General features: G+C 31.6%; 1 protein-coding gene across 1 annotated transcript in view; it reads right to left on the bottom strand.

The window, feature by feature from the left end:
• Positions 1 to 23,907, bottom strand: part of Smp_000050 (transient receptor potential cation channel,putative) — a gene marked incomplete at both ends in the record, with an annotated part of 59,472 nt that extends 35,565 nt beyond the window's left edge. The window contains 11 exons of the mRNA XM_018792010.1: positions 1,525 to 1,643; positions 3,257 to 3,429; positions 5,179 to 5,309; positions 7,897 to 8,063; positions 10,078 to 10,249; positions 11,924 to 12,005; positions 14,050 to 14,123; positions 17,635 to 17,763; positions 19,316 to 19,414; positions 21,360 to 21,458; positions 23,800 to 23,907. Of these exons, the coding sequence (XP_018644913.1) occupies positions 1,525 to 1,643; positions 3,257 to 3,429; positions 5,179 to 5,309; positions 7,897 to 8,063; positions 10,078 to 10,249; positions 11,924 to 12,005; positions 14,050 to 14,123; positions 17,635 to 17,763; positions 19,316 to 19,414; positions 21,360 to 21,458; positions 23,800 to 23,907 (1,353 nt within the window). The remainder of the gene's footprint in view (positions 1 to 1,524; positions 1,644 to 3,256; positions 3,430 to 5,178; positions 5,310 to 7,896; positions 8,064 to 10,077; positions 10,250 to 11,923; positions 12,006 to 14,049; positions 14,124 to 17,634; positions 17,764 to 19,315; positions 19,415 to 21,359; positions 21,459 to 23,799) is intronic.
• Positions 23,908 to 24,500: the final 593 nt, after the last annotated feature.

Below are 24,500 nucleotides of genomic sequence, written 5' to 3'. Positions count from 1 at the left end.
AGATGGATAGTGGCCAGCAGTGGAATCCGGGACAAGCGTTTCGTCATATTTGGGGCTCGTCAGCTGGATGCGCCTGCATCTCAGAGTTCATATTCACTCTAAGACTCAAACCCAGTACCTTTCGCTTCAAACGCCATGGCGCCGTCCACCTAGTTGCTGAGTCCTGATAGCCACTTGCTTTTTTTCGTAGAGATTTAAAGGAATAGTTTCATAGAAATTCCGTACCGAATTTTAGTCCATGAAAGTTATTTTAAACACAGTATTTGATTGGAGACAAAAGTCGATACATGTATGAAAACATTAAAACGTTTTAAGATAGTTACCAGGTGGGATTTTCTATATTCAAATGTATAATAATCGTTTACTCAACAATTGACAAGATACTTTTAAGAATCTAGGGGAAACCATAATTGAGTTTTATCTTTAGAACATTGTAACTATATAATAAATTTTCGACTAATCGAACATCTAATGTTTCTGCTACCAAATGTAATGATGTTTTTTCTTCTAGTTAATTATCTATGATAATTTACCATTCATAATTTTGCTTGTGTTATTAATTAAGATGGTATATAGTTGTATATTCTTTTGTATTTTGAACTAATCTAGAAACACGATTAATTTAAACGAATTAGGTTTGTTTTCGTATTGAATCTTGATTAAGAATAAAATAATGAAGCTAATCAACGATTTTCTGTTGGCTAAACGATGAAATAATCATTTTAGTAACTGAATACCATGTGGTGTGGGTTATTTATATCCACATAAGTAGTATATGGTGATGGCAGGCATAGAATGTATTTTTGCAGAAGATAGATAAGGAAAGAACAGGAACGAAGCGCAATCGGTATGAAAATGCATGAACAATGAGGTCAGAGAAGATGGACTGATATATACCTAGTGGACAATCAAGATTCAGACAATTGATTGTTATTTTGCAAATTAACTGTTTACTGTATGATTATCAGATTTTAGTGAGATAGTTTGTCTTCAGTCGTGTTTTCATTCGCTACAATCATATCTTTGATCTACTTTGAATGAAAGGTTTCAAAAAAGTACGCGAAAGTAATCTAATGATGTTTTTTATCGATTCCTATCAGTAATGAAGTTAATTTTAACCTAATCAGTCCCTCTCAGATCATAAAAATGGATAGTAGTTAAATTGATTTTGAGTATTCACTTGTTAAATAACTAAAAATGAGTTTCGTTGCAAAGAGTGAATACATTTTATAAAGTTCAGAGTTTTGATAACCAATATTTGCTGTAAAGATAAACAGAAATAAGGCTTTCAGGTAAAACATGTTTATAGTTAATGGATTGATAATCAGGAGGAAAATTCAATCAGTTTATCATAGTCAAATAATATTAACATTATGAAAATCATTTAACACAAATAATAAAACTGTAGTTGTCTTGTCACACAAACGTTCAACACATTGTTAATAAGCCTACAATATAAACTAATAACTTGTGTTATGAGATTAAAATACATTATTAGAAGTTCTTAAACGATATTTTACTTACATCCCATTTCACTCCTTCCATAAATACTTTATCTCTGGCAATATCACTTCGATTTAGAGCAATAGCAATAGAAAGAAGGGTTTCGTTAAGTTCATCTGGTTTTTCATTCTCCTTTATGGCTAAAACATAAATATTATTTAATAAACATTTTCTGAAAAATTCCAAGAATTTTGAATTTCCTGTAGTTTTACATTTCTAGTATCAATGAATTTTAAACAGCTGATAAGATTTTATCTTGTTAAGACAATTCTCTCAAGATGGTAGTGATAATTTTATCAAGACATGAACTGATTACTCATAGTTCCAGTGATAAATATACTATTTACTTGGGTACCAAAAGATAATAATCGATTTTTGTACAGATACTAACGTTCTATCTTTTTGCTTTAATAAAATACCGTTCCTATACAGATTTTTTATTCCTAACTTGGTTGTATTTCATGCGTTCTAGTTTTTAAAGTTAAGTAGATAAAACTACAGTAACATCAAAGCGCTTATGTATTGATAACATTGACCTATTCTTACATTACAATGGATATTTACTGAAATTAGATTTTGACTTATTTTCTAAATGATATCATGATCGAATATACAGTTTTGACTATGCAGTAAATCCCGTCGTATAGAAAAAACTCTTAATTATTACTTGATTTAATTAGCTCTCCAAGTAAAGTCGATTTATAATGAAATTAGCACTAACTGTTATGACTATTCATTGATCTAGTGTTAATAATATCTGTTTAAATGATATTGTAGTCAAGTTTTGATATCAGTCATTTAAATTGAATAAAGAGTGATTTTCAAAAATATTGGATCTAGCACTTTTGTCATTCCAAAGTGTTTGTTGAATTAGGGACAGTATCATTTGTTTTCTATGTTACTCCATTTGCGAGTAAACTATAGATTAACATCCAACAAATCTTCAGCCAGAAAATTTTTTATAAAACCTGATACTACTATAAACTGTTTAATAATCTTATCGTTTACCAACCTATACGTAATACGCATCAAAAATTAACATCCCAAAATCAGTGAAATTTCTATGAAACAAATCATCCGCCCATTCGCTATATGATATGAAGGTGTAGATCTGTAAATCCCCTATAGAAATCTATTGGCTACTCTATACGGAGTGAAAACACTCTTTTCATTCAATAGTTACCAGCACTTTTTATTGTTAGTTACAAGCGTTGGTATTTCACACTTATTCTTTTTGAAGATTAAATATATTTCAATCTCCGTTAAGTTACTGAACTCCTTGATATTACTTGCATTCCCAAGTTGATTATTTTTAAGTTACTGGTTAGCAGTAGATCAGTTAAGTTTTGAGTATCGCTTATGCATTAATTCACATCACTATTACTGACATTGGCCATTTCAATCGTTGAAAAAAATGTGGCGTTAATGACTGAATAATTCGACTGAAAACTCTCCAACATTTAAATATGTAAGTGGTAAGTTCCAAGGGCACATGTGAAAATGTCCGTACGGATGAAGAAGGATCGAGATGATGAGTCGATGTAGGGTAAAACGTACATTTAAATTCTGTAGCTATGCACAACATAAAAAATATATGTCTGTTAATTTTCGATAAATATTTATGTATAAAGTAATGAGTTATTATTAGAAATATCGAAATACTCAAGTACTAATACTCTGTATCAAGCTGAAATATTCACATGACTTTAGCTTATCCAGGAAATATTTAACATAAATTAAAGAAGAAACTTACAAGGATTCATTATTAAAGATAAAAGATGATAATCTAATTCACCATGTTCATCTTCACTTTCTGCTTCACAGATACTAAATAGATAGGTTTCCTCTAAAATTTCTTGAATCATCAATACGGATAGTTCTGGATGTGTAATTTTATCCCAATAATATTCCATAGTTTGTTTAATACTGCAATTATAAACACATATTGAAATCAAGGGCAATTTAATCAGCAGAAATATTAATAAACTTAGAATGTCTTAGTTACAACTAAATAACTGGTTATAATTCTGTGAGGAATATTAATAATTATAAGCAAAGTTGGATAGCGGCTAGCAGTGGAATCCAGGAAGCACGTTTCGTCCTTTTTGGGACTCTTCAGCTGGATGCACCTGGATCCCAGAGTTGATGTTTACTCTGAGGCTCGAATCCAGTACCTTTCGCTTCCAATGCTATCACCTTATCCACTTAGGTTCTGAGAATTAAGGCAATGTCCAGGCAGTACTTATGGTATGCTCATAGGCTAGGAAACCATCGAAAATTTGAGAGTTGTAGATCTCTATTGGGTACTACTTTATAGGTCTTATATTCGCTGCACAATCTAAATGTAATGGATTTAACATCATTGTTAAATCATAAATGAACATTTTTATTTATTATCAGTACAAAGACTTCCTTGTCGGGATTGACTGATATTAACTTGTGGTTTAACCTCGTTAAACTATGAAACATATATCTAGCTGTCATTGTGTTTTTCAGTAGCATATAAATTAATTAACTTTTAGTACTATGTTTCATTATGCTTCAAGAGAGAAGCGAGTTTATAAAACAAAGAGAACATTATCTATCTATATATTTTTCTGGATTATCTTAAATTTTTTATCAAACTAAATATTGTTTAAAGGATGGGCATTTGTGGAGATAGTAGTAATTTTAATAGTTGAGATCATGAGTCAATTGAAGCTAGACCACTATGGAAAAGTAGAAGCACTGAAAGGCCGGTTCGTCTTAGTATGAGACTCCTCAGCAGTGAACATCCACGACCCTACATGTGGGACTGGAACCCAGAACCCCCGGTCTTGTGCGCAAAGACTTAACCTGTAGACCATTGAGCTGGCATTCAACGGTGCTAATGTCTAACTTGTATGAGGTAAATACCTGTCTCTACCCATCACGTATTACATTCCACTCCATGGCTTTCTACTAGAACTCCAGGAAATATATCCTAAAGCCAATCACTAGTGAGCATATGATTATTATCAGAATGAGGATTTGTGGAGATTGTAGTAATTTTAACAGTTGAATTCATGAGCCATTCTAAGTTAGACCACCATTGAAAACCTAAATGTTATTTATCGATTGTTCACAAGAATAAATCATAGATTTTGAAATTTGTATTCATTCATTTATTTATCTACTCTGTCTAGTTATAAGTACACAATAGAGAAAAAGTTTATAATGGTTAGGAGATTATATGTTCAGTTATCACAGTGATACCGATAATCATATTAGTAACGTGGAATTTTCACGTATTGAGTTTTTCTTCCATTATTCAAACTAAATTTGGTTATTACAAAATTACGATACACATCAGTAGGGCATCATGAGAACAGTGTTTTAGTCACATTAGTCCTTATTAAACCTGAGATTTATGACAGCACGTTAAGAAACTAGAAATTGGATGTATTGGAGATTAACTACTCTTAATAACTTGAATCAGAAAATGTGAATTAAGAAACATAAATATATGATGATTTCTTTGGAACAGAAAAGGTAATTGAAATTAATTATAATGCTATGTGATACACCTTGCTTATGTCTCAAAGTTGGTTTCATTCATAGTACAACATCTCAATTCTAAAGTAGAATCTCAAATTACATGTTATTTCTTATAATTAAAAAGTATGTGTAATCAGTTCTTTTGAAAATAAAACATACTTTCCAGGTGATAATTGAAATGTTTCCGTTCCAGTTGACCCTTCGCTGATTGATTTTTTATATGTAGCTTTAGACCCAAGTTCAGTGTCTTCAATACATTGAATTATAATATCTGCTAGTCTGCCTGTTTCCTGTGGAAATAAATCAGTAAAAAATATAATGATCAATAAACTTTTTTCAATCCTTAAATGTACATTTAAAAATTCATAATCTTAGAAATACTTTTTAGTGAAAAGTCTATTAACTGTATAGTAAACCAGAAATATACAAAAGGTTTGATTTGTTACATATTCACCAAAAAACATTACGTTATTCATAAAATGAATAGTGTGTAGAAAAGTATTTGATTTAGATATAGTTTACTTATTTACATAATTCACTAACTTTAAGAAGTACAACAGGAATCGTATTTTTCATTGTTCCATATATTGCCTTAAGTGTTGATTCATCTCCACCGGAAAGAAATGCACATACTTGGATTGGAGCTGAAAAAGAATAATGATAATAAAAGAATGGAGTATAAGTGCTCTCATTTTATTGATGTGATAGGCTGAAGTGAACGAATCAATTATTATTACCTCGGTTAGCTTAATATTTAATTCTTTTGTTCAATCGGCCGGATTCAATCAGGTTACAGAACAAAAATCATAATGTCATGAAGTACTCAAAGGCTGATTAGTATATAAATCAGTTTTAAAAGTAAGTTGATGAATGAACACTTCAATGGTTTGATCTTTATATAGTTGAGATCACGAGTCAATCAAAGCTAGACCACCATCGAAAACCTGGAAGCACTGGACGGCCGTTTCGTCCTATTATGGGACTCCTCAGCAGTGCATATCTTTAGTTGAAATATCGACTGTTGAAGGTTTGTCGCCTACAAAACTATTGAATCTTGATGATGTGTACCATCCAACGCCCAGCCTAGGTCCAAAACTAACTAGTGGTTACGATAGTCTTTTTAACCAAATTAGAGTTACAAAATATAAAATCGATCCAGATCTGATTGTTTCCAAGTCGCACAAACGAAATTTACTTCCTCCTAGACATTCGTTAGTACAGAAAGCAACTTTTCAGTTAGAATTATCAGATAAACAGTCAAAAGCACTAAAAACTTTATCTACTATACATTTTTTTAGATTTATAGTAATTTTGCGATATATATATAAAGTCGCAATAATTTACTGGGAATTATCTACTTTATTTTATTTTAATAAAACAAAAATAAAAACTCACCTTCTGCCAAGATTTGTGATGAATCATCTTGAATTAACTTCCACTTTTTGAGGATTAATTCTATTGAAGACCTAAAGTTATATTCGTAATGGGGTACAAGTTGTTTGGTTGTATCTACAAAAATGTATTGAGTGAGATTCGGATCCAAAACAAAGTGTTTGTTGTTATCTGTTGCAGTTGAAGAGAATGTTGCTGAGGAAAGTCCCTAGGATAAAGTACAGTGTTTAGCAAATATGAAAACTTTACAATACATAGTTTTATACAATTACTACTTTTATATGTTTCAGTAGTATAATTAGTGTACTTGAAATTTGCCAAATAGTGTGTCACCAAAAAATATATGTTTGGAACAGAACAAATGTTTCTTTGACCTGACATAAAGTCACTTGCTTTCAGTATTACCGCAGGTACTTTCTCTCATAAAGTGTTATTTAGAAATCTGTTAGTGTTTTTCAAACTATATCAATAACTTTTTAGTCCATATTTATTGATTGTTAGAAGCCTCCCTTGGACGTATAGGACTGCAATTAATCAGTCTCTTTTATTATATGTACATCCTGTTGGATTGCCTTGGCATTGGCAGTAAGGTACGAGCATTTTAGGCAGATATGGATGGTGGTTAGAAGTGAGATCCAGGACATGCGTTTCGTACGAAACAGGATGAAACACGCGTCCTTGATCCCACTGCTAAGCACCATTTATCCATGTCACTGATTGTTCAAACTAAATCTTGTTTAATACGATTATTCTCTCACTTAGATCAAGATATTGTGATGGAAAGACAAATTCAATCTACACGGCTTGGTGTATTTTCATGGTATATTTCAAATAGTAAGGTAACAGAAATATTTAAGCAATTTAGGTTAATTTACTGAAAGCTAAAGCGAATAAAAGTAATATTTCGATATATCACAAAAATACGAAAATTGAGTTATATGAAGGAACAATAGGTTTTGATGCCAGCTCAATCATTAAAAATTAATTGATAATTACCAGAACAGGTTAAAAGTAAAAACTATTGATTTTGAACCCATATAAAAGGCATAAGCTATCTGATGGCGAGTTCTTCCAAGAAATTAGCGATAACTTCGTGTCGTTTCTTATATAACGATTTCGAAGTTACTTAAAAATTATCCCCGAAATCTCCTGTTAATGTATACCTTGTAACAACTTAGCGTTGATCTCGACTCCTTATTCGAGGCCGTGATCTCAAATGAAATCTTTTGCTCATTTCACTGGTGCCATGTCTCGAAAATAGTAAAGGTTTCGATTATCTGTTCTAAGAAACGTCACCATTTTGTTCAATAGTCTTCTCCACTTTAGCTGTTTTGTGTAATAACGTGTGTTATCACCAAATTGTTTCACGCATACATTTGATATTTTCACTGTAAAGTGTTTCCAGTCTGAATCCAGTAAAAACTAGAACTACTATTTGCATTCTTTAATAGAGCAACAATATTCCACTTGTGTATTTTAACTTACGGAATAATCGTCAGGCACAAATATTTTGTTGTCTGATATAAATTTCCAAGGTGCTATTCCAATGGCTTCAACTTGACCTTCTCCATAAGCCTGAATAAAATCTTTCACGGCGCCACTAGCTATTCCTGAAAGACCACGTTTGGTGCCATCAGTGATAACCCATGTTTCTGAATAGGATTTAAAAGGATGTTTGATTATCTTTTTATTTTCCATAGAACACTTTAAATTATTTTTCAAGATGAATGTATACCTGAACAGCGAGGATTAATCTCAATATTGCTTTAATATAGGCTATTTGAATTAATCATTTCGCATAGGGTTTTATTAAAATCTCACCATCGTAGGAACTACTTACACTGAAATATCAAAATATGTCAATTGAAAGTATTGATCTAGGATGATTCAAAACTATAAATTTTCCAGAACCACTAGCTATTGCTGACTGTATTGATACTTATCAATTATAAAAACATCATAATCGGAAGCTCGTTTAAAAAAAATCCGAAATATTACTATTTATTTTAAGTGGGACAGATACTGTCTTCAGATAACAAGGGACAACAAATGAGTTATGAACTCTGAGAAAAATTTCGAGTCATCTTATTCGTTGATGCAGTTTTCGAACTTCTCACTAATTAAGATGGTAACTGAGTGTATCTTATAATTGGTGTGACTGGCCAGCTGCAAAGATTTAATTGTTTCCAGGACATGGAATTAAAATTACAATGCATATCTTCATATATAATCAGTAAGCTATCTTGAAGATAATAGATGCAAATTAGATTATTTGTTAGCCGACCGGTCGCAGAATATAAGGACAATTAAATATGGACGTTCCTTGCAATTTCCGTTCTGAAGTCAAAATTGGAACATGAATTTGGTTGCATCAGCCTAAGTCATCCGCTAAAATATGCTTATGGTTCAGTATTTCTAGACGTAGAATTCAGTTAACAAAATAATTAGAGGAACATCCATGTATCACATACTTCCATAGAAAGTTATCAAAATAACCATATACTAAGATTGTGATATATTACATACGAAGTGTTTTACTAATTAGTGATTGAAGACTTTGAATTGTCGAAATGTAACATTTCCTGTTAAGATGTAGTGCTAGAAGAAAATTGATCGTGGAGGAAAAGAATTACGAAAATATAATCCTATATATTCCAAAATTCTTTTCAAATGGCAAACCTTCGCTATGAATGTGGAAAAGTTAATGTTCCTGACCAGGATTTCTGTCTATACATACTGAATTTTCAGGTAAGTTACGGTTTTGATGTTATTTCCCAAGGTTAATTATTAAGTTATGTTTTCCGCTAGTCACTCATGTAAATAAAAAAGTAATATTACAAAAGAAATAGATCAAAGATATAGTAAACTGGAGTAACATTCGATATTATGAAAGACAGAAATGAAGTTGATGTTAATATATGTCATCCAGCGATGAACATATTATATTGAATATTCCCTGAAGTTTGTGTAGTAAACCACAAACTGGACAGCAGCATATTTATATCAAGACCTGGAGTTTTGTATTCTCATTCAAAGAAAATCCTATCTACTTTATGAAACATGTTTTTTGTCCGATAGATTGATTAGTCCGTCACCTGATATCAGTTCATTGAACAACTCTGGACAGTATTATCACGACCAAACCATCCAGCTCAGAGAACAAAATTCCATCAAAATCATCCACCTGAGTTACAAATCTTCTCCACCATCTCAAGTGTTGAATTGGTCTCCACAATATCAGTTACTCAATATCTTTATAAAAGAGTCATATTTCTAAGTTAAGTAAATGAAACCCAACCGTTATACTTTGATGGTCTACTATGGAAACAGTATATGAACATAATAAGACCCTATATACGGAGTCCATTTTGAAGTTCTACAAAATAGTTGTTTTCTTTAAGATAGATTGAAGTTTATGAACACTACTGAAATAAACAGAATCTCCTTTTTTTTCTCAAAATAATATTTTGATTTTTCTGTTCACATTCGATTAGCGAAATGAATAAAATGAAATACTATTCATTTTTATCATAATTTTTGTAATAAGCTTTAGGTTATTTACAACATGTTTCATATTCAATGAATTTCATTTATTTTGCTCTGCAAGAAGAGTAAATTGAATATCCTCAGAAAGAATATTTTACATGTAATCATTTCATTTCTTACTTGTAGATTCACTAGCTTTCCAAATTAAACGTCGTATTTTCTCACGAATAACCTTAGAATCAGTATAATCTCCATAGAAACTCAATACTAATTGAGGACGTGATAAATTCCAAATTTTAGTGAAAATATGCATCATATTTTCTGGATCTGTTTGGTCCGAAACTCGAATGAACTATTTACGGAAAATATTTTAAAAATAATGAGATAAATGAAATTCGTCAAATATTCATATCTCGTTAATCTGTTTAATATAATTATTCAAATAAATCTTGTTTACATTCGTATAACAGTTCAATTATCAAAATTATAATCTCTAAATATATAAGAACTTTCACCTAAATTAGAGCGAACAGTTTCACAGCATTTGGGCGTCGAGTTGATGTAAGACATTAAATAGAAATAATATATTTCCCATTATTATTATTAGTGTTCACATTTCCTCACGGAATTAGTACTTTAATAAAACATTTTCATATATATACGATTGTACAGCTTGATAATAAATTCGTTGAAAAGAGATCCCTTCGCTGAACTTCGTGTTTTAATAATATATTTGTAAAATCTCAGCGAAGGAAATATCCTTATACTCTCTAATTTTTTAATAGAAGCATTTCAATAATGACTAAATAGGATTACCAACTTAACATTTAATGCATTATCACAGAGTACTATAACGAAATATGAAAACCATACATTAAATACATTATTTGTAAATCTTCCTTCAGGTTTCCTTCGCATGCTCCGTGAGTTTTCCATTTATATTCTTATTACAATTCCTCTCTGTTTACATTCCTGTTCTCTTTGAATGAATCTTCCCAATCTTCTACTGACAGGTATTCCACTTCTGATTGGTGTTACAAACTACTTATATCAGTCAACATAAGTTGCATACACCACAAAACCTACGTCATCGATAACTTCTTCCGACTAGAAAACTTCAAAATTTAACATATATTGGAATAAAGAGTAACTTGAAGTCTTATCAGTCGACGACCAAAAAACAAGAAGAACATATAATTGTACATTTTTAGCACAGTGCATTTGATATACACCCATCTCAGTGATGAAGAAGCTCAACTTACGAAATAGTGGAGATAATTTTCTTACAAAGAAAAAGTTGCATCAGCAGAATTATTGGGAGTTCGATGTTATTATTTTTTAGCAAATTTTCACAATAAATTCACTTTGTATTGTTTAGTTAAATCTTCTCATTGATGTTAAGGACTGGAATTGATCAGTCTCTTATTGGTATATGTGTATACTGTGCATATTGCCTCGATATTGCTTCAAGTCACAAGCATTATAAGCAAGTGGCAAGCACAAGCAAGCGGTGATCAGGACTCAATGGCTGAGTGGATAACGCGATGGCGTTTGAAGCGAACAGTATAAGGTTTGAGTGTCGGAGTGAACATCAACTCTGGGATGCAGGTACATCCGGCTGACGAGTCCCAAATAGGACGAAACGCTCATCCTGGATTCCACTGCTAGCCACTATCCATCTTTACTTATAATGCTTGTGAATTAAGGCTATATCTAGACAATATGCACAGTATGCACATATGCCCAATAAGAAACTGATCAATTGCGGTCCCAAACATCAATGGGAAGATTCAGATCCAAAATAATTTTTAAAAATTTAGAGAGAAAAATGTTGACTTAACTATTCAATGAGTATAGATATTTTTAACCATTAATTTAAATGTCAACAACTAATCAACAACAACAAAGAACATCCTTACATTAGATTAAAACAATAAATTCGTCAAAATTTAACATGATCGAAAAATTTTTGATCATTTATATAAATAATAAAGTAAATACATTAAAAAGATCAAAAAATTCTTACATTTGGAGAATATGCACCTGTAGGTAATTCAATATCACCGAATGTTTTTGTTGGTAAATCGTAATATTTTATTTTACCATTTCTTAATGATTTAAGAAATTGAGGATTTTTTGTTATTTCTTGATGTTCAGTTAATGGTGTATTACATACACATAAATCAGGATAACTGTTAAATAAAATAATTAATTAATAAATAGAAAATATTAAATATACACTGTTTTATTTTCCATGCAATGAATAAACTATAATAAATAAAATATAAGCCCCCAAATGCCCTGGTACGGACGAAGGTGTGGAGGGCCAGCCCGCTCTCTCGAAACGCTCTCACACGGCCACGCATATACAGCCTCTGTCAGGGAAGTCCTACTCACTGCCTTCTCGTGGCATTACTGTTGTTTACAAAATTGAGAGGATGAAAAGCGAATGTCCGGCGCTTTAACTGGGTTGGTGGACACGGAAAGTCCACCTGGGGGAGTTGGAAAACCCTTATTCCAAAGCATCGGTGCACATGGGCTCCAGTATCCTGAGGGAACAAATGGCGTATGAACCAACCGTCGGTCACCGGCTACCATGAGACTGCATCTCCTCACGATGCTCCACTGCCTTGTGGATCAGACTTTTAAGTGTGGCCCCTAAGAAAACCACCTGATTCGGTCTGGGCACCCGGGCAGTATCATAGTCCTCACACAATTAAATGAAATGACAGTTTGGTGTGCGGCGCATATTTATCTGGTGCCCATTTGCACCAATATTTATGTGTTCAAATAAATAAATAATAATAAAATATGAATAATAATTAACACTAATCAGTAGCCAGTAAACAGAATTAGAACATTTTTCAGGAAGATTATAGCTTGATTAAATTTTTAGATTGCAATAGAGTATTAGATACCACTTACTTGTAACTTCTTAAATTACCCTTATTCTTTTAAGTCCTCCTGATGAATACAAGTGTAGATTAATATACTTACTGAATGAGAAACGGTGCACCCGTGTGTTCATGTAAATTTCAGGAGTAAGTGTGGAAATTTATCAGTATTAAACTATCTGTAGGTTATGAATAGTTTTTTTGACGATCTCAAGGTTGACATACTATGGAATCATTTTTTTAAGTAATGTTCCGATTAGAGCTGAGGTTCAGGTTCAGGTTCATGAACTAATAGTATCGACTTAATACTTCAAAAATAAGTAAACAGGGAAACTTGTAAGGCAAAAATTAGTACAGTAGACAAAACTAAAATTAATGTGATTTTACGGAGTTAATGACTACTGTTATGAAATGTCAGAACAAGTTTCACGTTGCCAAACAGACTTCTTTATTCATATTAAACGAAAATGGCTCTACAGGAATAGAACTTTACATCATCCTATACTATTTGATTCAATAAAGAGTATTTTTAACTCAAGGAAATCCTCAAGAAGATAAACCTTAACGGTTCAGTTTTAAAGGTAAGATTTATTTCTACCCCTTTTAACTCATCACAAAAAATATTTTTATGTCACTCAGTGTGTTACTGTGTCATGCACTGGTTTACTTGCATTACTTTATATGAAACTATAACTCATCATCAACTGCTTCAAATGTTAAATCAATATTTGCTACCTTGGAGCATTTGAAGCAGTAAATGTTATCGTATTCAGATGAGTAAGAGAATTCGGTAGCATGGGCATCCAAATAAAAATAATCTGGTTATTAGTCTATCATAGGATGAGAACTAATCAATTCTTTGCTCATCTGTAGTGCAGATAGAATTCAGTCAATCAATAGGTAAACGTATGAAACAAGAAAGTAGTTTGATTACTTTAGTTTAACATCAGCTATAGAAAACTTCTGATGTTTATTTTATCCTTATTATGTTTCAGTAATGTGGTTTCTTTTTATGGTTTAACAAATGAAAATATTTCATGATTATTTGAAAATATTTGAATTTACACCTACAGGCTTTTCCATTTCGATCGTTATTGAATAAATTTATAGGTGCACATGTGACGTCTGTTTCAGCACTATTATTCAGACCTTAGAAGAGTCTATCGTTGTTTGTATATTAATAAATTACGGATGGCGCCAGTTAGAATTGAAATAACACAAAGACATGTATGCATTTACCAAGTTTTGAAAAACTCACGCAGGATTTGTTGACGGTTTTACACAAACAGGGGCTTTGATATTTAAAGGAATCCATGTAAATGATAAGTTCTTCTGGGAAACAGTTAAAAAAGGAAAAACATGCCTATTTTTAATGTAAACGATCATATACAACTACTTATGAATCATTATAAAATTATCACCAATCACAATTGTTTAGCGTTACACAGATGGAATAGTTTAAATATCTCCAATCAAGAAAAAAACAACGCAATTATTATTTTTATACAAGGATTTAAGAATATAGGTAATGTCATTTATATAGTTGAGATCATGGGTCAATTGAAGCTAAACCACCATGGAAAACCTGGAAGCACTGGACAACCGTTCCGTCCTATTGTGGGACTCCTCAGCAGTGCGCATCCACGATCCCGCACTCGCGAGATTCGAACCAAGGACCTACCAGTCTCACGCGCGAGTACTTAACCGACAGACCACTCAGCATCCAACAGTGTTAATGTGTAACTTCAACCAATACATGAAATCGAGCAACCATTCACCACTGTCTTCAGTGAGTTACCATCTACCAACAGACCTGGTTGATCTCCATTGGTTACTGCTTCTCACTAGAACTCCAGGAAATACCTCATGGAGCCAGTCACTAGTGAGCATATGATCATTATCAGAAGGGGGTTTTGTGGAGATTTCAGTAATTTTAGATAGCTGAGTTCATGAGTCAATTGTAGCTAGACCGCCATGGTGGTAGTTTATAAAATGTTAATTCGACTGAACTTAAGTATAATAAAAAAAGGACATGTAATTTGCCAAACATTTTCCTATAGTTACAACTTGTCATAACGATTTTTTAAATCAAGGCATAATTATAATCCATATACTTCAAGTTTTCATTTATCTTTTCATTGACATCTATGTGAATAATTTCGTGATTTGTTTTTTATATTTACAACGATTATGTATAATTAAAAACAAAGAATATTTGAACAAATAATTGACCTTAGTAACATCGTCATTAAACTCTACAATTATAAGTCCACAATAAATTTTATTAACGGTTTAAAGATCCCCATAGAATATTCAAAAATGAAGAATATTTGAGCCCAACAAATGTTTCCAATAACTTCATCACCAGGCTCTACAGTTAGAAGTCCATAATTATTGTTCTATTTTACAAAGGCCAAAATGAGGCATGTATTAATCAGTGGTCTATCGGTTAAGTGCTCGCGCGCGAGACTGGTAGGTCCTGGGTTCGAATCTCGCAAGTGCGGGATCGTGGATGCGCACTGCTGAGGAGTCCCATAATAGGACGGAACGGTTGTCCAGTGCTTCCAGGTTTTCGATGGTGGTCTAGCTCCAATTGACTGATGATTTCAACTATTAATTAATTTGACAATGTTATATATTTTTTTTGATTACCTCCATCTTAATCTTCACATCCATCATTCCTAATTTGTTTATCGTAATTACCTTAATAACACCCCTCTTATTAAGTATTATATTCACACAATATTATTATTACTATTACTACTTATCATTATTGTCTCAATTGACAGGATGAAATTCTCCTACTATGCATTTTATCCACATGATTTTTTTCATTTTCATTTTTATTCCATCACTGATATACTGATTGTGACTGGACACTTTATTGCAAATCATTTTGACCTTTATTAAATGACCTTTCTAATTTACAAACAACACAATTTTAAAGTATATATGTCGTAACAGATGCAAACGTTCACCATTTTTAACATATAATATTGTCAAATTAATTAATAAATGCCTCATTTGGCCTTTGTAAAATAGAACAATAATTATGGACTTATAAATGTAGAGCCTGATGATGAAGTTATTGAAAACAATTGTTCGCTCAAGTATTCTTCATTTTTAAAAATTTTATTAACATTCGAACAAGGCATTTTAGTGAATTAAACAATGTTATTTAATAATATAGTTGAAATCATGAGTCAATTGAAGCTAGTTCACCATGGAAAACCTGGAAGCACTGGACGGCAATGTGTTGAATGTAGTGAACTTTTACATCAGTTATGGTATAAATATTTCGAAATTGTTTCATCTGTAAATTAGAAAGGTCATTTACGAAAGCGCAAAATGATTTGTTGTAAAGTATCAAGTTATAATTATTATAGTAATAAAATGAATCGTGTGAAGAAAATGCATAGTAAAAATTATTGTCTCATTAACAGAGATAATAATAACGTCGTGTGAATATGATATGTATTAAGGAAGGTGTTGTAGAAACAGTTGTAATAAGAAATTCGTGTGAATTGGAAACGATTAATGTGAAGATTAAGAAAAAGACAGAGAAAATATTAACAAAAGGAATTAGTGGTGGAATGTATAAGATTGATAATATCCAATATATTGCAAATGGTGATCCAGTCGTAGACCAAGGTAAATACAGAGTTCATCCAAATGGCTTTAGCTATATAGAGTAGTCGCTATCTAACTCCTTTAGAAAGATTATTTGGAACTTGATAAAAAATAGAGAAAGCTTCATCTATCTAATACACTGTTCACTATCTAAAAAGTGAGAAAAAGATGGCACTGCTGATAGATCTCGTGACCCCTTTTTTCTAGTTTTAGTTGTTCAAATCTACTTAGTTTGTTCACCTTTATAAATTTCTAAGATTGATTTTATTTATGCAAGAAAGTTGACTTGATACAGAAAAGTAACTTGTTTGGGGAAGAAAGTAGGTATTAATAGAATGTATTCATAGAACTTTGATCAATATGTTAACTTACTATTATAATAAGTTAAGTGAATTATCATTTGATTGAAAATAATAGAAAAAGCATTTATTTTAATGTAATTTATAAATGCTTTAAACGTTTAAGAACCTTATCAACAAGGAGCTTCTTCGCTTAGAAAATAGTATGATCCAAAATTAGAATTCATTTAAATATAATGAAAATATATTACACATCTAAATAAAACTTGTAGTGTTTATACAGTAGATACTTTGAAAATATATTCGGATTTAAAAAAGAGAAGGAAGGTGTTTCAATGAAAAACAGTTTCTATTCGATGGTATTTAGGTTTGTTCAACTATTCGATATTTTTTTCTGTTTCTCTTTGTAACTAAATTTAACTTTCTTATTTTGACTAGTGTTTTATGTCTACACTTATTGATTATATTTTTCAAAAAGTATAGGAACCCTAAATTCCTTGTTACTGTTTCAGCATAATATTCTATCATCTCTATAATATGGATAAACTATGATGGAAGTAATAATAAAGAGTATAATTTATTGGCTAGCAGTGAAATTCAGGACGCGCGTTTCGTACTATTTGGGACTCGTCTGCTGTATATGCCTGCATCTCAGAGTTGATGTTCACTCTGGGACGCCAACCCAGTACCTTTCACTTCAAACGCCATCGCGTTATCCTCTTAGCCACTGAGTTTTGATATCCACTTGCTTGTGTAATGGGGTAAAGTTTAAATTTACTTGGTATTGCTTGTTTGGATCTTCCCATCGACGTTTAGAACTGATCAATGGGAAGATTCAACCAAACAAAACCAAGTGAATTTATTGCGAAAATTTGTCAAAAAATAATAATTCCACTGAATATAACTAAACATACATCATTCTCTGATAATTCATTAAAACTCTCTCTACTCGATTTTATAACATCATGATATAATGCAGCCAAAAACTTATGACATGCTGAACGGGTTGGATCTAAAGCATAATGAACAGGAGTTTGAAATTTCTACAAAACAAAGATAAACAATATTTCAATGTGAAATTACAAAATATAAGAAATTATTTTTATCATTTCTGTAAAAATAAATAAATGACATGATAGAGTTGTTTTTGTCAAAAGTTATGGATAACTACAAATGACATTTAAAAATCTTTTCAGTTTGAGATTGTTTCTTTAACTCGAACTGACGTCATTTAGTAAACGACTGATTAGTAAAAGTTCATCTGGATAGTATTTGAACACTATTCAAAAATTATCAAACTGAAACATGATATATACTCAAGATTTCTTGTTTATTGAGTCAGTCAGTCAGTTACAACGTAGAACTTTGTACGTATGTACATCAGTTCGAGTTGTCATACCACATTAACACAGAGATGCAGTTGTCGATACAAATCCCATAGTGGTAGAAGTAGTAAGAGTATAAGCAGTAATCGGAAAGATTAGGGTTTAAAGATTTTATTCAGGGAGTATAATCCAGTGAAATAAATTTGAAAAGAGAAAAAAGATAGAGACGTGAAGAATTCAGAATATTATAATTTGGTAGAACTCGAAGAGTGGATGCACATTCGCCATTGCCAACGATTTTGAGCCATGTCATTCAAGGTCTCTAACCATCGATTGCTATCATCCCTCAGATCCCAACCAGGTAGTCTACACCTACCAACATGACTCAGTACACTTGTCACTGACTTCATGGATTTGTGCTGCATTTCGGTTTGGCCGCCCCTAGCTTTCTTCCAACCTACTCCTACACCATAAAACATCGCACGTCGGGGCAGTCGGTGGTTGGGCATACGTAACACGTGTCCCAACCATCTCAACTGATGAAGTTTCACTACTTCATCAATCGATTTGCCATCCTTACCTAGTACCCGCTTCCTAACAACTACATTACTTACCCGGTTGTCCCAGGATATACGAGCAATCCTTCGAAGACACCTATGATCGAATACTAGCAGTCTACGAATATCCTCTTTTATTGGCCACGTTTCACTGCCATAAAGTAGGACGGACAACCATTTGATTAATTTTAAGTAACTGTGAAAGAATATTTCTGAATTATAAATATTCTTAAAGTAAACTATCTTCATTATAGTCTGTATCATTCGTTCTAGTAGAAACAGTCTATCGTGAATGGAGGCATTTCAAAAAGCATATTTAATAAAAATAAAGTTATTTTATCTCGTAGCAGAAACTTTGTAAAATAGTTGTTGTGATAGTTGGTCCATTTATATCTACGTTTATTATAATATTTTGAAAGTAGGACTGTACTAAGTTAAATAAGCAAAAATCTTAGCATGTAGTTAATTCATAACTTCTGACTTCAAAAAAGGAACACTCTATCGTAATTAGAATATGATGACACAGAAATTTATCCCCAATCAAATTTAATTTCATGTTTAATTTGACACCATAATAAAAATTGTATAGTGTCTCAAGAAGCACTAAAGCAATACTTCATGAATATAAAAGGCAAAAATTTGGAAGATTAAAAATACCTCTTTTTAGGAAAAAGATTATTTTATATCGCGAAATGAATGTTTATTTAACTTACAGAATCTGCAGCAATGACTAATTTTTTATTAACGCAACAAAGAACAACGGCAGTCTCCGGATCACCAACCACACCATGGTGTAATGCATTTCTACCATTCTAAAATAAATAATGGATGTGTCCAGTAAGATAGAAAACGGTAAAATTATAAGCTAATATACTAAACTGAATCATTTATATACCTCTGTTCAGTCATCATAAACTTTCTAATTAAACAATAGTGAAATGTCATTAATAGTCAAACATTAAAAACGTTGTCTTATTTGTCAAGAGTAGCTTATTCATTAAAGAAAATGTCTTTGCTGTAAATGAAATATTGATAATTTTGAGTATATATTTTACATCCAAGAAATATTTTTTAGGCTTAGAGCTTTGATCAGTTTGATAATTGGTAGGTTACTGTTTGGTTATGGGAAACAAAACGCTGCAATGGGGACCTAATTAGCGAAAAACTATCGTTAGGATTCATAAATTTCAGTCAAAAGTTGTATACAGTCACTATCCGGTAAAATTTATTTTGAATGCAGTTGATAATGAATCGTCAGCTGAAAAATCATTATCATCATGAGTTATCAACTTATTACTGTGTATAGCTACTTTTATAGAAGACTTGGAAATATAGACCGCTATCTAGTTGTAACAATCTTCATAATACTTGAGTCGGTATCCAGTTTACTTATTATGAGATATACAAAACCATGTAACTAAAAATGTTCAGTTTTCCTATTCCATTCATTGATCCACAACAACATGACGTACAGTAGGTTGACTGATCACTGTGAAACAGTTTCCTGGTAAAAAAATATACAGACGGCAATATTTATCAAGAATATGGCACACAGTTTTGCTAAGAGTCTTTCACATAAAATAATGGTAGGTAGTTATAGTTGTTTTGATTTCTTCTGATATCATAAAGATTAATTTCGTTTGTTATTTACTTCAGATACTGGTAAATATGTTGTTACAACTGTTATTCTTTGTCATACATGATAGCAGTCAACTTTGGAATGAAAAAAACTACGTACTCAGTCGAAATAAGAAACGGTTAAAGATTTTGAAGTTGTTATTGCTGGTGACTGTGCCATACTATTGTCATCTATGCACCATATGAGGGACTAATAGATATCCGGTAGGTTCTGTCATCTCATCTTCCATATTTAAAATTACCATGTTATAGAAATTTGAGTCGGTCAAAGAATCCTAAAAATACCATTAAATCCTTATTTATTTTGATACAGTATTTACTCGACAGAACAAAGTTTTTTAACTAGGGTGATCAACAAGATATGTCGTAAAATAGAGACAAATTACAGATGTATTTGGAGAGCACTGTAAGAGCATATATAAATAAGCATCGAAGATTTCCATAAATATCAGACTTGCGAAAATGTACTCAGTAAGATAATTAACAATAGATTCACTTTACTGTACATATTATTATTACTGCACCAGTCATTATTCAGCTCGATACTCATTAGAAGTATTCGAATGTTTGATATGGCATATATCACTCTTATAATACTCTATAAACAAGTTTGCTACATCAGTTAACCCATCGAATAAGTACTGAAGTTCATTTTTTAGATGCACGAAATATATACAACAGAAATTGCTTTCAAATAAGTTTTTTTCACAACTATTCTTGATCTTTGTTTGTATATATGATTAGAATTATGATAATAAATGTACACGTCTATATAAGAACTTTCGTCTAGATTAGAGCGAATAGTTTCACAGTATTTGAGCGCCGAGTTGATGTAAGACATTAAATAGAAAGAATATATTTGTAAAATCTCAGCGAATGAATTTTAAGTAAATCCAACGTTCCGCTTGGCAATCTGGTCCAAGCTTTTTCAAGGAATTATCTTGAAAATATATTCTTTCTATTTAATGTACACTTCATTTCATTAAAATAACATATTTTCTCCCCAGGTAAACGTTTAGTGAATGAATGATATTTTGCATAACCTTTTTAAATTATGAAATCATATACAAAATCACATGATCAATAATTTTATTGATTTTAAGTTATTAAATCACTTACTGTATCTGTGGTTTCAGGATTGGCTCCAGCTTTACATAATCGTTCGACTGCCACAAAATCACCAACTCCAGCAGAAATATGCAATGGAGTGAAACCTTCCTAGTCACAAAAATCATAGGTATAATTAATGTGATGTATAATCATTATAAAATATGTAAAATTAGTCATTCAATCATGAGAATGGTAGAAAAAATATGTAGCTGATTTCTCACAGACTACTAGACAGGAATCTCTTTATGTCGACTGAGGTGACCTTTCTGTCAGAGATATTTTTTTTTTAAATAATCTGATTCCATTTGATAATCTGATTACAAATTATACATTAATTAGAGCATTCTTACGCTTTTCATTATCAATCACTGTCCTGCACTACTCTTACTGTTTACTTGCTCTATGTAAGCGAGGATACATTTTTCTAGAGTCAACAAATGTATTATTTTACACATTTCATTATCTACGAGTATATCAATACTATTAATTGAATCATGCAACAAAAATGTACATGGAAAGCTAGACAGAAGTCAATTTTCACTATAGATGTTGAAAACTTATCATCATTGTTTAAAACTCTGGTTATACTTCTTCACTTGAGTATACAAATTTTCACATGACTGGTAATAATTAGACAATGTTAGATGAATAAAAGGTATCTTGAATGAAACTTTGAAACAGAAATTCATTAAAATGTAAACATTGTCATTTCATTTAAATTATCTCTATAACTTGGATACATTTTTCATGTTGACTTTATCTAATACACTAAACAGAAGGGGTTTTGTGGAGATTTCAGTATTTTTCAAAGTTGAAATCATGAGTCAATTGAAGCTAGACCACCATCGAAAACCTGGAAGCACTGGACAACCGTTCCGTCCTATTATGGGACTCCTCAGCAGTGCGCATCCACGATCCTACACTCGCGAGATTCAAACCCAGGACCTACCAGTCTCGAGCCAGAGCCCTTAACCGACAGACCACTGAGCAGGCATCCAACGGTGTTAATGTCTAACTTCAACCGATTCACGGAATTTTGAGCGACCATTCACCAATTGTCTTCAGTAAGTTGTTATCTCACAACAATACACTAAAGTAGGATACGTTCATATGACCAAACGTTTTCTAAGGTTCTCTAACATTCATAAATTAAGTTATCAGTATCAATCACTTACAAAGTTATTTTGTGTAAGATAAACAAGTGAAGTATTACTGAAGATGACATAAATTATCTTTACAAGCTTTTTTATTATTATACATTCATCAAGCATCTAAAAGCTATGAATAATCTATGACTCTATATTCATACGTTTAATATCACATCTGAAAATTTTACTTCTTTCAATTCAACCGTGTGAAGGATATTTCTTCTAATAAAGGGTCATTGTGTTTTCATGTAACTTTTAAAATGTAGTGATATTTTCTTACATTGATTAACAATTCAGTGACTAAAAGTCCCAACATGTTCACATAACAATAAATACACCGTCAAACTGGAGACGTCGTTCTAAGGCAGTTTTTCTTCAAAATAATCTGGACAACCAAAGGAACTGGATCAAAGGAGGCCAAGTCAAAAACACATGCACTGCTGAGGCGTTGGTGATCCACCACTCCGAACCCGAACTCTGCATGCAAAAACGATACATCTCACCTCTAATCTTTCCTTGGCCCTGAATCCCTTCTGTTGTTATTTTTGGTCTTGCTTTTTAAATCATTGTTTTGTAATTTTACACCGTAATCAGTTGTTACCATCCTTTAACAATTTTTCACAAATATTACTTAACCGTTGTTATGACTTCTCCATTTTTCTTTTTTTATATCTGTCAAGAGGACAATTATCTTTCATAATTCTGACCCGTAAATTATTTTCATCTACATATTCTTCTCTAACCCCGTGATTATTACGCAACTTCACTTGATGTTTGGAATCTAGAATCAATTTATGATCTAATCTTTTCTATCTTTTTATGGACTTATATTTATCAAACAATTATAATAAAAATGAATATGCAGTAAATGATTTCATCGAAAAGAAAATTTACTTCGCTGAATTCTCTTCATTTTTAATTAACTGAATATATGCTAGATATAGCCCTGTAAATTATTTGCACTTTGTGGGTATGAATTCTAACAAAAAGGGGAAAGATGTCAACGGGATGGATGATTCTTATCTAGTAAAATAATGAAATACAGTGCAAAATAACAGGCTATATATAAGAATCTACAAACTTTAAAACTAAATGCCCTTTGAGTGTAGACAACGTTTCAAGTGAAATTCATTATTCTGTTTTCTGCAATTTACCAACAAACGCAATCAGTATCTTACTGAATGCTCTGACACCGACAACCACTTAAAATCCATTTCTCCCTTAATCATAAACATATGAATTTCTGCCATTGTTCATAGTGCAAAAATGTAAAGACTTTTTGTATAAAAAGATCAACATACTATTGTTTTCTTTTCAATCAGTGACTCTGAATGTCGTTTTAAAATATCATCAATTATTTCATGTGCTGAGTACCATGCAGCTACGTGAAGAAATGTTGCCGCTGACATTACAGTAATTTTTACTGCTCCTGTTTGAAGTACTAACTGAAAGAAAATAACCAAATATCAGGAAGAAACATGGTTAGATCCATTGGATACATTAATGTTTAAGAAAAATTGTTATTTAAATCAAAATCAATATAAATACCTTTGAAATAAACTGAAAAGGAAATTGTTTCTACTTTGATCACTTTTCCACAAACTGTTTAATCACATTAAAAAAACCTTTTTAATTAATAACTTACTTAAAGATGAATTTAATAACCGTTGTTAAACAGAATACAGTGACTTTAAATGTCACCCACATAAAGTTTAGTGTAGCTGGTAATCTCTCTATGTCATGAACACGGAAACAAGAACTGTTCTATTCAAATTGCAAGGATTAAATAGTACTGTAGTTGTCTGTGTTAGTTAAAAGAATCAGTCATTTGAAAGGTCTAAATTTGAGCATAACGGCTATCAGAATTAATGATAATCATTCTCAAGCTATAAAAGTAAATTTTGTTGAAGTCACAAATCAATCAATGTATATAACCATCAAATACATGAGGGCATTGAATAACTGTTTCGTTTTATTATAGAACTCCTCATCAGTGTTTACC

Source organism: Schistosoma mansoni (genome assembly GCF_000237925.1).
Source record: "Schistosoma mansoni, WGS project CABG00000000 data, chromosome 1 unplaced supercontig 0010, strain Puerto Rico, whole genome shotgun sequence".
Lineage (NCBI taxonomy): Eukaryota > Metazoa > Platyhelminthes > Trematoda > Strigeidida > Schistosomatidae > Schistosoma > Schistosoma mansoni.
The sequence above is the reverse complement of the archived record's forward strand: the minus strand, read 5'-3'. Positions and strand labels throughout refer to the sequence as shown.